The sequence below is a fragment of the Halichondria panicea genome, chromosome 1 (genome assembly GCF_963675165.1).
Source record: "Halichondria panicea chromosome 1, odHalPani1.1, whole genome shotgun sequence".
Classification (NCBI taxonomy): domain Eukaryota; kingdom Metazoa; phylum Porifera; class Demospongiae; order Suberitida; family Halichondriidae; genus Halichondria; species Halichondria panicea.
The window spans coordinates 12,361,848-12,376,851 of NC_087377.1; the positions used below are offsets into that span (position 1 = coordinate 12,361,848).

Sequence of the window (15,004 nt, forward strand, 5' to 3'; positions counted from 1 at the left end):
CCGTGCATTAAAGCTCAAAGCACGGGGTGAATGTTCTATGAGCATCTTGTTATACTTATAACTATTGTCTACGAAAACTGGAAGTGTAATTAAAAGAAGCTATGAATAAATTATCATAAAGGAAGTAAACAAGGCGGTTGTGTAGTAGCAATCACATTGAAACCTTCTCACTGTCAAGAAATAATTAGAGATGACACTAGTAGAGATAATAAAGCTCATTAGACTTCTCCTGATTTGCTTTCTGGCTGGCTTCAGCACTGGTAAGACTGACTATTCAATTATAGATTTTTCCTTACATTAATTGCTGCATGTTTGGTAAAGCACAATATTCAGTGAGTGTGGAGAGACCATGTCCAATGGAAACAGTCACTTTCACCTGCACTGCTCCTGGAAATCTCTTGAGATGGGAGCCATCAGATGTTTCTCGCATCACTATCCGTCCTACAACCTCTGGTCTCAATGTACCACTAATGCCTCAACCAGGTTACACTGTGACACTGATTGCATTCAATGACACTACATTAACATCTACTTTGTCAAGAACAGCAGAGAATGGGATCACTGTGTCCTGTGTGGGGGTAATTGTGCTTACTTTAACAACTATAGGATCTTCAACGATCCGATTGGTTGGTGAGTTGCAGTTCGTGTCTCGTCTATTGTCTGTATACAATCAGTTACATAGGTCCACCAGGACCCCCGTCCACCATCAGACACTCCATTCTGAGCAGCTCAGCCAATGAAGTCAGTGTATCTGTACAGTGGGACCCTCCTACTGAGACTGGTGGCAGAGATGACCTCACCTACACAGTGACCATCTCACCTCCGGCCCAGCTCTCTGCTACTGTCGTCACATCCACCTCTGTCACTGTGACTGCTCAATACAATGTGGACTACACTATCAGTGTTGTGGCTACCAACTGTGCTGGGAACACTACGACTGCTGAGTACAACTTTACGATTGGTGAGTCGACATCGTCTTTAAACAGCACACTATATTATTATACTGACTCCCTCTGGTGCAGGTGGCTGTCCTGTGTTGACCAACCCCATGAATGGAGTGTTTGGATCAGTCTCCAGCAGATTATCAGGATCCACAGTTACCATCCAGTGTGATGTTGGGTATGTATCTGCTGTTACAATGGTGGCATGTGAAGTTACACTGATGTGGAGTTCAGATCCTGAGTGTACATCATTACCCACAACTCGTGAGTTAAGCTCGCGGCTGTATAATTATGGATAATTAATACAATGTTTATTCGATGCTAATTTTTTATTAGCCCCTCCAATAAACTGCAAGGCTCTACTATCCTCACCACGGAATGGCACCATCAGTAATTATTCAGTACCAGCTATTCCCGGTACACGTGTGACCTTCCAGTGTGACGATGGACTGTTCCCTGAGGGCATAATGACTGCCACCTGTCTAGCTACAGGAGAGTGGGATAGGATCCCGGGGGAGATCGTCTGCAGAAATGAGTCGAGTAAGTGGCTTCATTATTCATGAACATCCTCCATTTTGTGTATACCCAGTTTCGTGTGTCCTGCCTGCCCATCCACTCAATGGAGCTTTACTCAACACCACGTCTCAGAATACTAGCCGATTCGAGGGCTCAGTTACTACCTTCCAATGTGATCCTGGGTTCTCACTGGTGGGTGAAGCGACTGTCACTTGTAACAACTCTGGTCTCTGGGATCCTGACCCAGCTCTATTGGAGTGTTGTACGTACGCATATGAGTAGTCATAAACCAGCTGGTACAACCGTAAATGCGCGAAATTTTCGAGGCATGCACTTACCGGAAACACTCCCAGGCCATGCATGCTTTCAATATTTGCACGCTATAGTAGATAATTTAAAATTTGGCGCTATATATACTGTATAGCTCATGCAAGGCTCCAATTATATATACAGTAGACTCTCGCTATTCTGAATCTCTGAAGTACGACCACCTCGATATATACCTGCATGCCATTTGGTTTGGTACGGATTGCACAAAACTCACCCTGAAATGCGGCCATGTTAATGTATGCCCCAAACTAGGTTTTCAGTGTACGTTTACTATGGCCGGATATGGTGTGGTTTGGCTGGATTACACTATATATAGAGAGCAGAATGATTTCATTATCCTTGAGACAGAACCGCAAAATTAGTCAATAGATTCGAGGTAAGGTAGTTTTTAAGCCGCAGTTATATTCTGAAATACAGTCACCTCGTTATTCCGGCCAAGCTGCACTGTCCCAAGGGTGACCGGATTAACGAGAGTCTACTGTACTAATTTACGTTTTTTGATATTTATGGCACTTAGTATTTAATTAAGAGGTTAATCTTTTGTTCGAAGGTTATATAGTATGAGTAGGAAACTTCAGAGATGGAAGCTGCTCGTGGTATCGAGACAAAAAAAACACTGACTTCTGAGCAAAATCGGCGAAAATAAAATCTTGAAAATTAACATGTTCATACAAAATTATTATACTTGACATTGTATACCTCATACAACACAGTATACTCTGATTGTGATAATTGCCTATAATTATACAGGCTTCAGTTAGTGCGCTCTATTTGTTGTCCTATAATAATTATTGCCAATCCTTCACAGCTTCGACTGCTACCACCCTATCAACTGGTGTAACTGTTGCCATCGGTGTTACTACTACTTTTGTGTTGTCTACTCTATTTCTCGCTGGACTCCTAGTGATGTACTTGTTCATGCGTAAGAAGGCAGTGTACTTCACAAGAAAAACAGCATTATCTGTTGTAGAACCCACTAAACCAGTTGGTCCTGTTTATGAGGAGGTGTTACCCAAAAAGGATATTGAACTGAACACTAACCAGGCGTACGGACCAGTAGGACCACCCAAAGAGGATATTGAACTGCATACTAACCAGGCGTATGGACCATTAGGACGGTGAAACTTCGTGCTACTAACATTTATATCTAGCCAGTAAGTATTACAATGTACCATATCATTATCAGAGTTTCATACAAAAGGCCGCGGGGGGGGGGGGTGCCCTGGTATTTCCCACCCCCATGCAGCATAATGTCTACAATCTCAACAAAAAACCCAAATTGCACCTCAGATACCATTCCTCAAAAAATGTTCCAGGGAGGATCCCCAGACCCCCCTCAATTAAATGTTTCCCCCTCCCAGCTAAAAATCCTGATGAAACCCTGAACCTCGCTAATCCGTTAGTCTGAACCTCGCAAATCCGGACAAATGGGAAACTGAAAAGAGGAAGGGCTGTCAGTAGAATATAGACTACTGCGCATGCGCACTCTTAAATTTCTTTGCTGAACCAGAAATAATAAACTGATCAATACAGTAAAACCTCGCTAATTAGGACCCCTTTAGTCCAAAACCTCAATCCGGAGAAAATGGTAGACTGAAAAAGACCTGTCAGTATAGAATAGACTACTGCGCATACGCGCTCTATTGCTGAATGAGCAAACTATAGGCCGTCGTGTTCTCGAGTCCATAGAGCACGAGCGTAAAAACGGTGCATTAACTGGTTTGTAGTTTGCAGCTTCTTGCAGCTATACTAATACATGCAGCTATTGCTCTAGTATACAGAGCTAACTACAGTGGCACCCCTCTATAACGGACACATTTGGGGAACAATATTTTGGCCTTTACAGTAGAACCTCGATTATCCGGCCCTCCATTATCCGGAACCTCGATTATCCGGCTTGGCAGTTTTCTTTTTATCAGATTAGAAAATAGGCATGTCCCTCAAATGCATGCGCATGCGCGTTACAGCTGTTACCATGGAGACATGCCTGCTTATCTTTTGCGCATGCGCAGACAACCATGTGGCACTGCTGTTTATCAATAAAGTGGGTGGATCAAGGCGTGGTTTTGGTTTATCTTCGATTATCCAGCATATTCACTTATCCGGCCTGCTTGGTGTCCAGATAATCGAGGTTCTACTGTATACAGAGGTGGCCTTTGTTGAGAGGTTATTTTGTACACAAACTGTTCATTTGGGACCTGGAGCAACTGGCCTTTATTCGGAGGTGGTTGTTAACAGAGGTTCCACCGTACTAAGTAGAATAGCAGCCTTCTAAGAACAGATTTTACTATTCCTGATTCTGGAGAGACTGCAATGGCCTTCAATGTACTAGCTGGTAAGCAAAACTAGCCTTTACTCGAGAAAAAAGCCTTTGTTTGCAAGATAGCATTGCTAGAAGCTTATAGAATCACTTAGCTGTACTTGCATGAGCATTGCAACAGTTGTAGCTATTATAAAACTCTATGGCTTAAATGAATTATTTTGACCATGCACCAACCGTGCTCTAACTATACCCCAGCCTACCCCAGCCGTGCTCTAACTACCAAACCGTTCCAAAAATTTCAACCACAGAATAATAGAGCACGGTCTTGGTTACTACAGTTGTAGATCCTAGCATAGTTTTTCTATGTGCAAAACTACAATGGTGCAGCAGTTTTATAATTTTGTGACTTCTGTCTGCCCTCGAAAAAGTGAAATTTTGCACCTCATGAAAATTTCCCACTGTACGGTATTGAGCTGAGCCAAAAAATTTACAATATTGACAGCACACCTCAAAATAATTATCAGCACAGTCTATAGTCTGTACAGTGTCTCACCATATAAGCCTTGGTGACGCTGGTGAGAGCAGCAGCTGCCCCTTGTCTAACTGAGAGTATGCTGTCCTCAAGGTTAGCAAAATGGGAACAGTTCATCCATGCAGCCACAATCTGAGGAGAGTGGGGGAACACCAACAGCCAGCCAGTCAGTACTAGCTCTATAATGAAGTACAGTACAATTGATCGGAGCACAAAATCAAACAATTTTATGCCCTCAAATAAAAGTTCCTGTTACGTTTGCGTTGCACGTTTTTAAGGAGCCAGAAAAACGCAAACTGAACGGTAGCGTATTATTCATAAATGCACCGTAATTACGTATAATTATTGTTCTATGGAGAAATCGCTGAGGTAGCAATATTATTCTATAAGTATACGTAGCTAGCTAGTAACTTTACTAGTGTGTGTCCAGGGGCACATGGGCACATGAAAAGCAACGGGGAGACTGCAGAATTAACTCAAACTATAATTATAACCTCCAAACAAAAGGAAAATCTCTCTATCATATCCAATAAACATAATAATTGTAGATAGTACAGAGGGTTGTAAATGGTAAGCATCAGTCAACCAATAAACACAATCTGTACTAGGGTGGGTAGATTTGGTAAAGCCTTAAGAATAATAAGCAACAATCACTCTGCATGATCCAAACAGACGGTAAAGACCCACTATACTAAAAACATTAAGTGAGACAACAATTAAGGATTGAACTGCATGCATGTGTGTGCGTGTGTGGGGGGAGGGGGGGGTAGTATTAAATCAGTCAATAAATGCATTAAAATGAAACGAAGGAAGATTCATGTATATATGCCTGTGGTTGCTTACGTAGATGTTGTTAGAATGAATAGCTTGAATATCATGGCTTGTATACAGTCCCACTTATTCATTACCACTAGATCTACCACATGCCATATCTAATGTACTGACTGCACACTCACCAGCCTCAGGAGTTCCTTTGCCAGTTGCTCCTCGTGGTGGTCTCCCAGCTCCCTCCAGGTTGGTCGTTCAGAGCAACTCTTCATCATCCCACTGGCATAAACATAATTATCATTTCGGTCAAGCAGCAGCTGAGACAAAACATACGGTAAAGATCCACTACAATAAACATCAAGTGAGACAAGTGTACTAGAGTAAATCAGCAAAGATCGGCCACCACGTATAATCGATCACTGCCAGTGGCGGATCTAGGATTATTGTCAGGGGGGTTCTAGTGGCAAGGCAGCATTTTATCTAAAAAAAGGTTGTCGCTTCTATGGAACAGTGAGCATGCGCATCAAAACATTAGATTTTGCCTAAAACAAAAGGTCAGCACTCCTTAGAGACAGTCAGCATGTGCTGGAGGTTTAGAGCCTTTCAGTGAATACAACTAACAAACAGAGCTTCGCAGGACTTAGGAGAACTGAAAGTAAGTGATGAGTGAATATGAAAGCTTGTAATCAAGGAAAAACTTGCGAAGTAGTTGCTTAAGCCTCCTACTCACTTATGTGTGGATAAACCACTGTAAGGTCAGGGGGGTGCTTAAGCATCCTCGCTATACCTGCTAGATCTGCCCCTGGTGACTGCTACCAACGTTGTTAAGGATAACTGCAGACTCTTTTGCCTATCAAAATGTAGCTCTTTCTTTATGCTGGGAGTTTGATCACCCATAACTAACTGTCGTCATGTTATAAGCGATACTAGAGTGACTACCAATATTACCGAATTTCAGCTACTCTATAATGAAGTACCAGAGCTCAATCAAATACAATACATACAGACAAAGGGAATGAGTGTCGTAGTGTTTCTTACCAGGAATTAAGCATTTTAGGAAGTTACCGTCTAAAAGAGGTGAGTGAGACATATGAACTGATTTAAACATTGGAAATTGGTAGACTAACACTCACCGTCTCTTAACGGCAGGCTATCGTCATGGAAACACTCCAACAGTACTCTCACCAGTCGTCCCACATATAATTATAGTATCAGACAATCCTTGGTTCACCTATGTGTGTCACATTGTGTGTGTGTGTGTGTGTGTGTGTGTGTGTGTGTGTGTGTGTGTGTGTGTGTGTGTGTGTGTGTGTGTGTGTGTGTGTGTGTGTGTGTGTGTGTGTGTGTGTGTGTGTGTGTGTGTGTGTGGAGGGGGGGTTGCTGAGCTGTAATGTGTAGACATGCATGCATGCATGAGCACTACTAAAAAAAAATCACGACATGATACCTAAAAATATAGGGTTTAGAGGATGTGCAAGCCACTTGATCTAGAGCACTGCATGCATGGCTCTGGGAGAGTAGATACATGTATTACGTAATTATTGTGAAGATTGTGAGCAGGTATATTTCGAGGGTATAATTTATAAGGTTTCGCAGAATGACCGGTTTTCGCGGATTTAATGTCCGTGGAATAGCAGCCTTTTGCAGCATGCATGCATGCGATATTAAATTCATGGGCATATATAAATGTTCACTTAATCAGCGAGAGAACAATTATACCCTCGATTAGTCTGATGTGTTCTATTATCTGTCTATATGAAAACAGGAAGTGTAAAAAAAGCTCTGAATATAAAGGAAGTAAACAATTGCAAAGGAGGTTGTCTAGTCAGCATCACATTAACCTTCTAACTGTCAATAAACAAGAGATAAAGCTCATTAGAGTTCTTCTGATTTCCTTTCTGGCTGGCTTCAGCATTGGTAAGACTGACCATTCAATTATTATAGATTTCCTTACATTACTGCATGTTTTGTAAAGCACAATATTCAGTGAGTGTGGAGAGACCATGTCCAATGGAAACAGTCACTTTCACCTGCACCGCTGCTGGAGATTCTTTGAGATGGGTACCATCAGATGTTTCTCTCATCACTATTCGCTCTACCTCTGGTCTCAATGTACCCAATGTTGTATCAGGTTACACTGTGACACTGGTTGCATTCAACGATACTACATTAACATCTACTCTGTCAAGAACAGCTGAGAATGGGATCACTGTGTCCTGTGTGGGGTTTGTGCCTACTTTAAATACTATAGGATCTTCAACGATCCGATTGGTTGGTGAGTTGCATGCAGTTAGTGTCTCATCTATTGTCTGTATACACTAAGTTACATGCATAGATTCACCAGGACCACCTTCCACCATCAGATACTCCATTCTGAGTAGCTCAGCAGATGAAGACAGTGTATCTGTGCAGTGGGACCCTCCTACTGAGACTGGTGGTAGAGATGACCTCACCTACACAGTGACCGTCTCACCTCCGGCCCAGCTCTCTGCTACTGTCCTCACATCCGCCTCTGTCACTGTGACTGCTCAATACAATGTGGACTACACTGTCAGTGTTGTGGCTATCAATTGTGCTGGGAACAGTACGACTACTGAGTACAACTTTAGGATTGGTGAGTATTATTATTTTGACACAATTGTCAACTCAGCTAGATCCTTCTCAGGTAACTGTCCTGTGTTGACCGACCCCACGAATGGAGCCTTTGGACCATGGCCAGTGTCTAGCAGATTATCAGGATCCACAGTAACCATCCAGTGTGACGCTGGGTATGTATCTGCTGTTACGACGGTAACATGTGAGGATACACTGATGTGGAGTCCTGACCCTGAGGCTATTGAGTGTACATCACTAACCACACCTACTCCCACAACTCGTGAGTTATAAGCTCTTGGTTATATATAGTTATGCCTCGGTGTGTGCATGCAAAAGCGAGCTAGGTATAAGGTAGTGTGTTTGTATGTCTGCATGCGTGTGTGTGTGTGTGTGTGTGTGTGTGTGTGGGTGTGGGTGTGTTTGTATGTCTGCATGCATGCGTGTGTGTGTGTGTGTGTGTGTGTGTGTGTGTGTGTGTGTGTGTGTGTGTGTGTGTGTGTGTGTGTGTGTGGTGTATACAGCTGCTCAATGCTAAATGAAGTGAAAGTAAGAGTTTCTATAGGCATGTTTCTTGGATTCTTGCAATTAGTGGATTTACAAATGAATGCTTGGTTCTCGAGTTATGCCTAATTTTGCTTACTTGAAGGCTGTTGCAGACTCATTAGAATTCTATGTAGCAAAGCCTATGGATATAACTTACTTAGTTTGCACTAGAACGCTAGCTATATATAGTGTACGTAGCTGCAAATGGATAATTAATGCAATCTCTATACACATGCAGCCCCTCCAATGAACTACACAGCTCCACTACTCTCACCACGAAATGGCACCATCAGTGATCATTCAATTCCCGGTACACAAGTGACCTTCCAGTGTGATGATGAACTGTTCCCTGAGGGGATAATGACTGCTACCTGTCTAGCTACAGGAAAGTGGGACAAAAATCCAGAGGAGATCGTCTGCAGAGGCAATTTTAAGTGTATTCAGTAATGTTTTTTCACACTTCTCTCTTGAACCACCTACAGCTGCTCCTTGTAATTGTGCCAGCCTATCTGATGGGAGTCGATTTGATGAAGCTGTCTCCATCAGTGTGGTTGTCACGGCAGTTCTATTCACAATCATTGGATTGTTGATGGGACTCTTGATCATGTTTTTGCTCATACGTAAGAAGGCAGTGTACTCCCCAGCAGCTAAAGAGCAAGCTAACGTAGGACCCACTGTACCAGCTTGTCCTGTTTATGAAGAAGTGTCACGCAAAGAGGAGATGGAACTGAACACTAACCAAGCGTATGGACCATTAGGACTGTAAAACTTCTGGTAATTTTCATCAACAGCTAATGTAGACGTACATGTAAACAATTAATATAGCACTACAACCGTTCATTATCAACAACTTAAGAACAACGTAAACAATAACATTGCCACTATATGTTTTGTTCAATACATGTACCCGCAGATGATAAAAGCATGTGGCATAAAGTTATAAGCAGCTGTAAATAAAAAACACTGTTTAGTGTCTACGATGGGGTTTTAGAAGCCTAAGAATCTTAAAGGCACATAGTATCCTAGCTGAGTGCGGTATAAAAAGTGCATACTTGGGGTTTTTTTTAAATCCCATGGACACCAACAAAAGTGTGTCAAACTCATTTAGATACTAGTATGCGTGCGCAATCTCTCTTACATGGCTTCTATAGAAACCGTGATAAAAGCAAGTAAACGCTGTGAACGCTATGTCAAACCTTCACTGAAAGAAACTCCACACAATCTCAAACATGGAACAATAAAACAGCCACTCCCACTTTCTATATGTAGTACACGATTACCACCTCTGAGGCACTTTTCACATGACTTGTAGATCACATAAAAGTTAGACACTGTTTTGGAGGTGTCTATGGGATTTAAAAAGAAGCCCAAAGGCACTGTTTAAGTATCCCGAGCGTAGCGAGGGTACTACAAGTGGCTGAAGGCTTCTAAATCACATGAACACCGACAAAACAATGTCTCTAAATACTAATGCACATGCGCAAACCTTGACTACAATACAGCAAGTTTATTTTGCAGGATATACTAAGTACGTAAGTTGCAGATATACTAAGTCCCACAGTACACCTCATCTGAGGTACTTTTCCCATGTACAGTTAGGTACGTCTCTTATTAACTAATGTCTAATGTCTAGTATATGCATGCAAGTACAAAGGAATCCTAAATGACATAATAATATGCACACAATTACCTGTACAGATGTTTAGGAGAAACTGCATGTTGACATAATTATACTATATTTGATTTGACATGCATGCAGTTGTCTTGAGTTGTTGGCCTAAGTCGTATTCGTTACACAAGCCTATGTCATGTAGCTACGTATATAGATATTATTCAAAGACTCACATTGCATTGTGTTGTTTTACATAGTGAGGTGAGACAGTCCACCCCAGAAGACTGCACCAGCCTATTGTCACTGCACTGTGAGGGGGGGGGGGAGTACATGTACATGTAATAAGTGTTCGCAGATATCGCAGTTGACACTAGTCACACTTTGTTCAATAACAGTAGTAGACAACAGAAACAGCATAACACTCATAACCTAATCATAACCTAGCTTGCACAAAACTCAAGAACTTATATACAGAACACATATAACTCTAGAATGTTCTACCTAGTTCTCTAATGTCAAAGTTCAGCAGCAGCTACAGTTCTAGAACAAACATTAACTAGAATAATCTAGATGTACAGTCTAAGTGAAGAGTTCACCTAATCACTACACTTGTGGTTTACCACTTGATCAATTACTTCCTCTAACAATAAGTGGAGTATGCAGATCTCATTGAAATAGGAAACAAGGACAGAGAAACATTGAAAACGTGCACTAAAAAAAGTTAAATACATGTAGCCACAGTACAATTTACGAAAATGTTATGTGGAATCTACTTTGAAAGTTTCTTACAGTGTCAGCTTTTGAGGAAATTTAGGTGAAATAGCTGGCTAAGAAATTTCAACCCAACCTATTGATAGTACCAAGGGCGTATGAAGAGAAGAGCTAGGGCATGCAACTCACAATGTAAACTGTGTATGTGTCAAAAAACTGATGAGTCAGCAGGATACGCTATATTTAGCCAACCGCCCACTAGAGGAGGTTGGTCACGATTAAGTAAGATTCACGTGAGCTTATGTTTTCTATGTAAAAACTCCAAACCCATCCAAGCTGCTGAGTCGGCACTTTTTATCTACTTTCTTCCATTAGCTCGTTTATCTCTCTTGTATAACATCTCCTGTTAGTTTTTGAGTCGTAGTAGTTTAACACTATACCTGCTACATCAAGACAGGAGTCAAAGAAACCAAGAATTTGAGGCAACAACTCAAAGTTTGTGGTTTATGGCTTGTTGCTTCTAGTACAACTATGCTACTCACTTTCTAGTGTCACTGAGCATTGTTAGCATTATTTACTACTAGTATAGAGAGCTACAATCATCTGCAGTATGTTAGCTTAGCTAGCTTAGCTAGAATAGCTACTTTCTCTGTAAGTTTCCGTATATCTTCACCGTGCACGCACAAAAACGGTGCACGTGCAATGCATTCTTTACTATTTTTATATATAAGACCCCGCCCATTTGTTTTCTGATAGATAGTATAGTTGCATGCCCTCTTCTCTTCATACGCCCTTGATAGTACAACATACATCACTAAAGCAACTTTTTAGACATGCGTGCACAAATAATTACAAGTGCTAGAGTATTTTTTGGATCACACAATGACATCAATGCACTGAACTTATAGTGATTCGTGCACGCATGTCGGACCTTCTCTGGGGTCATACTGAATGACACAATAAGTATCCTTTATTCACCCATCTCACCAGTTTGAGCAGTGTCTCCAGGAGGTTGATGTGTTGAGGGTAGTGTCTGTGTTGTAGTGTCTCAGGGGAGGAGGGAGGACACTCGGTCACCACACCCACTCACACCACTCAGCTCTCCAAGCAGGAGAATGGAACTGGAGGGTGTACAAGATTAGATTTGGTTAAAACTGCTATTACGTATAATTATTATACTCTGCAGTGCCTCTATTTACATCACAACACACAGCACATTATTCATAAGCTCACTTGAGGATTCTCTTGTACACTGGCCCACATTTATCTACTACAACATCTACAAAAACACATACCCTTATCACGAACACCTTGTACATGTACATAATTATAAGCTAGCATACCTTTATCCCATACCCCACTACACCGTAAAGCTCCACACATCGTCATGGAAACACTACAACAGTACCACCCACCAGTCATCCCACGTAGGGTTCCAGACAATCCTTCACCTGTGTGTGTGTGTGCGTGCGTGCGTGTGTGTGTGTGTGTGTGTGTGTGTGTGTGTGTGTGTGTGTGTGTGTGTGTGTGTGTGTGTGTGTGTGTGTGTGTGTGTGGGTTGGTGGGTAGGGTTGAATTGTTGAGCTGTAATGTGTAAACATAATAAATATTATGTGTGCTACTGAACACATGATATCGGACTTTAGGTGATATTGATTACACAGGCACTATCACATGACCACCCACACACCTTAGTGCCCAGCTCTGCAGTACAGATGCAGACTACATGCCTCTCTCACTGCATGGTTGGCTGCCTGGCTCTGGGAGATGGATGTAGAAGTTCACCTGCACACACATGCACCAACATCACTGAGACTGCTTCAATAATATTAATTTTATGAAAATTGTGAGCTAAGGCCACACAAACTTAATGACTTGTTTCTCAGGCCCTCGCGCTTCGATTTTTTGACCTCTCTTGAATCCTTTTATATACTCTGCTACTTTAATATTATGGTAATAATCGCCAGATTTAAAATTAAAATTGCCACATGATGGCACCTCGTGCCTTTCCTGACTTGTGCTTGACAGCTGAGTGTGTATTTTTTGTATGTGTATTTTTCCTAAAATGGTATTTTGTATATACTTTTCCTGACATGTATGGAGGAGTGGCCAAGGTGTGGCCAGAAGTTTTTGCCCCACACACACAAAAAAAGCCTCCTCCTCCCCTCCTCGATTGTTAATAGAATATGCCTGAGCAAGTGATCAAGTTTGTGTGGCCTAAGTATAATTATATTGCTAACCTGCTGCTAATTAAATGATTGTAATGTCAGAATCGATCTTAAAATACCGCTATTTGACCCGCCAAAGAGTGTCGTTCTATTTATCAGTTCGTCGGATGAATTGCACAGACACATCAACATCACAACAAGATAGTTATTATAGTGATTACATAACGATAGAGATCTTAACTAATTTAAGTGCTGCAGAAATATCATGTAGCTCGTCCATATTTGTGTTCTAATCACCCACTCACCACTTTGTGGATGTGCTGCTCGACCAGCTGCACTCCCCTGGTCTGTGTGACTACCCTCCAGGTCTCCTGAGAGTAGAGCCTCACACCCTCAGCCACATAGTACCTGAGGGGGAGGGAGAGATAGTGAAATACAGTGTAACAATGAACAAAGGACCCTCGGAAAAACCGTGACACACCTCAACATTATTGAATGTGATAAATACGCGTAGCGAGGTTTCACTGCAGTGCATCCATAGTTACAGCAAGGACAATCTCGCTACCATTTATCAAGTGGTGAAAACCTACTGAACAATAAAGTACATAGGAGTGCAAATGATAAGCATCATTCAACCAATAAACACATTCTGTACTAGGGTGGGTAGATTTGGTAAAGATGTCAGAATGGATAAGCAATAAACACTCCGATTCAAAACAGAGGGTATAAGATCCACTCTATAACTAGAGCACCGAAGTGCAAACCCTTTGGACATGGTGCCTACAACACAAAGATGGTCAAAAAAATTAACACTATAACGCCTAATATAAGTTAGAAGTTAGAATATAATAAAAAATATAAATAAATATTATTATGCCAATCAAAACAGGCACCAACACGCGGTTAATACATGTACTCTTACTAGTGACTGCTACTGAACACATGCACACACACTCAACAGATTAGGATTAAAAACTAAAACCGGCTAAAAATAATGTTGACCTCAAAGACGAAGTAGACCTATATAGGAATGCTGCATCCACCATAACGGTAGGTTTTCATGTAGGTCCTATATATAAAAGTTATAAAATAAAAAAACAATGTGTTTCTAGGATGTTTGTAGAGTTGCAGGTTTTGAATGCTTTTTGTAGTGGAGCATAATTTTGAAGTTAGCGGGAGACGGTTGTAGTGCAGAGCACCTGAATATTCAAAACTGCTTCGGTAATGTTCGGATTTTGGCTGGCCTATGTTTCCTGATCCACGGGTCCCACTGTACAGTGATGAATTGAGCTTGAACTTGTTCGTCAGGTAGGGAGGGGAAAGGTTCAGCAGACATTTGTGCACTTGGGTGAGCATGAATCTTTGGTGCCTTTCATGGAGTGTGATCCAGCCAAGTTGGTGCCTGAAGGGTGAGCTGCTGGTGCGTGGAGGTTTTGCCAATATCACACGTACGTATTCCATAGTTCTGGAACTACTATTGTCGATAAATGGTATCCAATGCATACAATTATACACTCACAAAACTAGTTAACTTGATCAATGATGATATTTACTTCAATACATGACTGTATCCAGACTCTAATGTATGTCAAAAAGTCACTCAACACATGCAGTACGTATATTAATGTTGTTTTTTGTTTCCAACACCCCTATCTACTAACTCATTTGTGGGTGTAGATCAACAATGCAATGAGAACCCACCTATTAAATTCTCAACTAGAAGGCTTCTAGTTGAGAATTTAATAGGTTAGTGTTTCACTATAGGCTATATGGTGAGAACTGGTCTGGCAGTCAAGTCATTGATCAGGGGCGTAGCTACCATTGTTTCCTGGTTGCCCAGAAACCCCCCAGGAGCTGAGAAAATTGGGCAGGGCTCCCTATAATTGAAATCATGCAGCCCTGCCCATCTTTTCACATGTGGCTGCAAATCAATAATCAGAGCAGCACCGTGAAGCGTTTCACTTTGGCTTTGTCTCAGCTAGTTAGTCTCAGCTAGCTAGCTACCTCAAACAAAGAAGACCAAGA

At 41.6% G+C, this 15,004-nt stretch overlaps 1 protein-coding gene and 1 long non-coding RNA gene across 2 annotated transcripts; one reads left to right on the forward strand and one right to left on the reverse strand.

Annotated features, from left to right (window-relative positions):
* The first annotated feature begins 7,360 nt into the window (after window positions 1-7,360).
* LOC135330958 (uncharacterized) lies at window positions 7,361-9,254 on the forward strand. The gene is made up of 5 exons (XM_064525986.1): window positions 7,361-7,625; window positions 7,686-7,787; window positions 8,001-8,225; window positions 8,727-8,912; window positions 8,971-9,254. Exons 1-5 carry the CDS (start codon window positions 7,361-7,363, stop codon window positions 9,252-9,254), a joined length of 1,062 nt encoding a protein of 353 aa, XP_064382056.1.
* A 1,079-nt stretch (window positions 9,255-10,333) lies between these two features.
* LOC135351002 (uncharacterized) lies at window positions 10,334-12,299 on the reverse strand. Its single transcript, XR_010399354.1, has 3 exons — window positions 12,227-12,299; window positions 11,799-11,932; window positions 10,334-10,408 (listed from the first exon to the last, which is right to left on the reverse strand). It is a non-coding gene; the product is annotated as an uncharacterized LOC135351002 (long non-coding RNA).
* Between the last annotated feature and the right edge of the window lie 2,705 nt (window positions 12,300-15,004).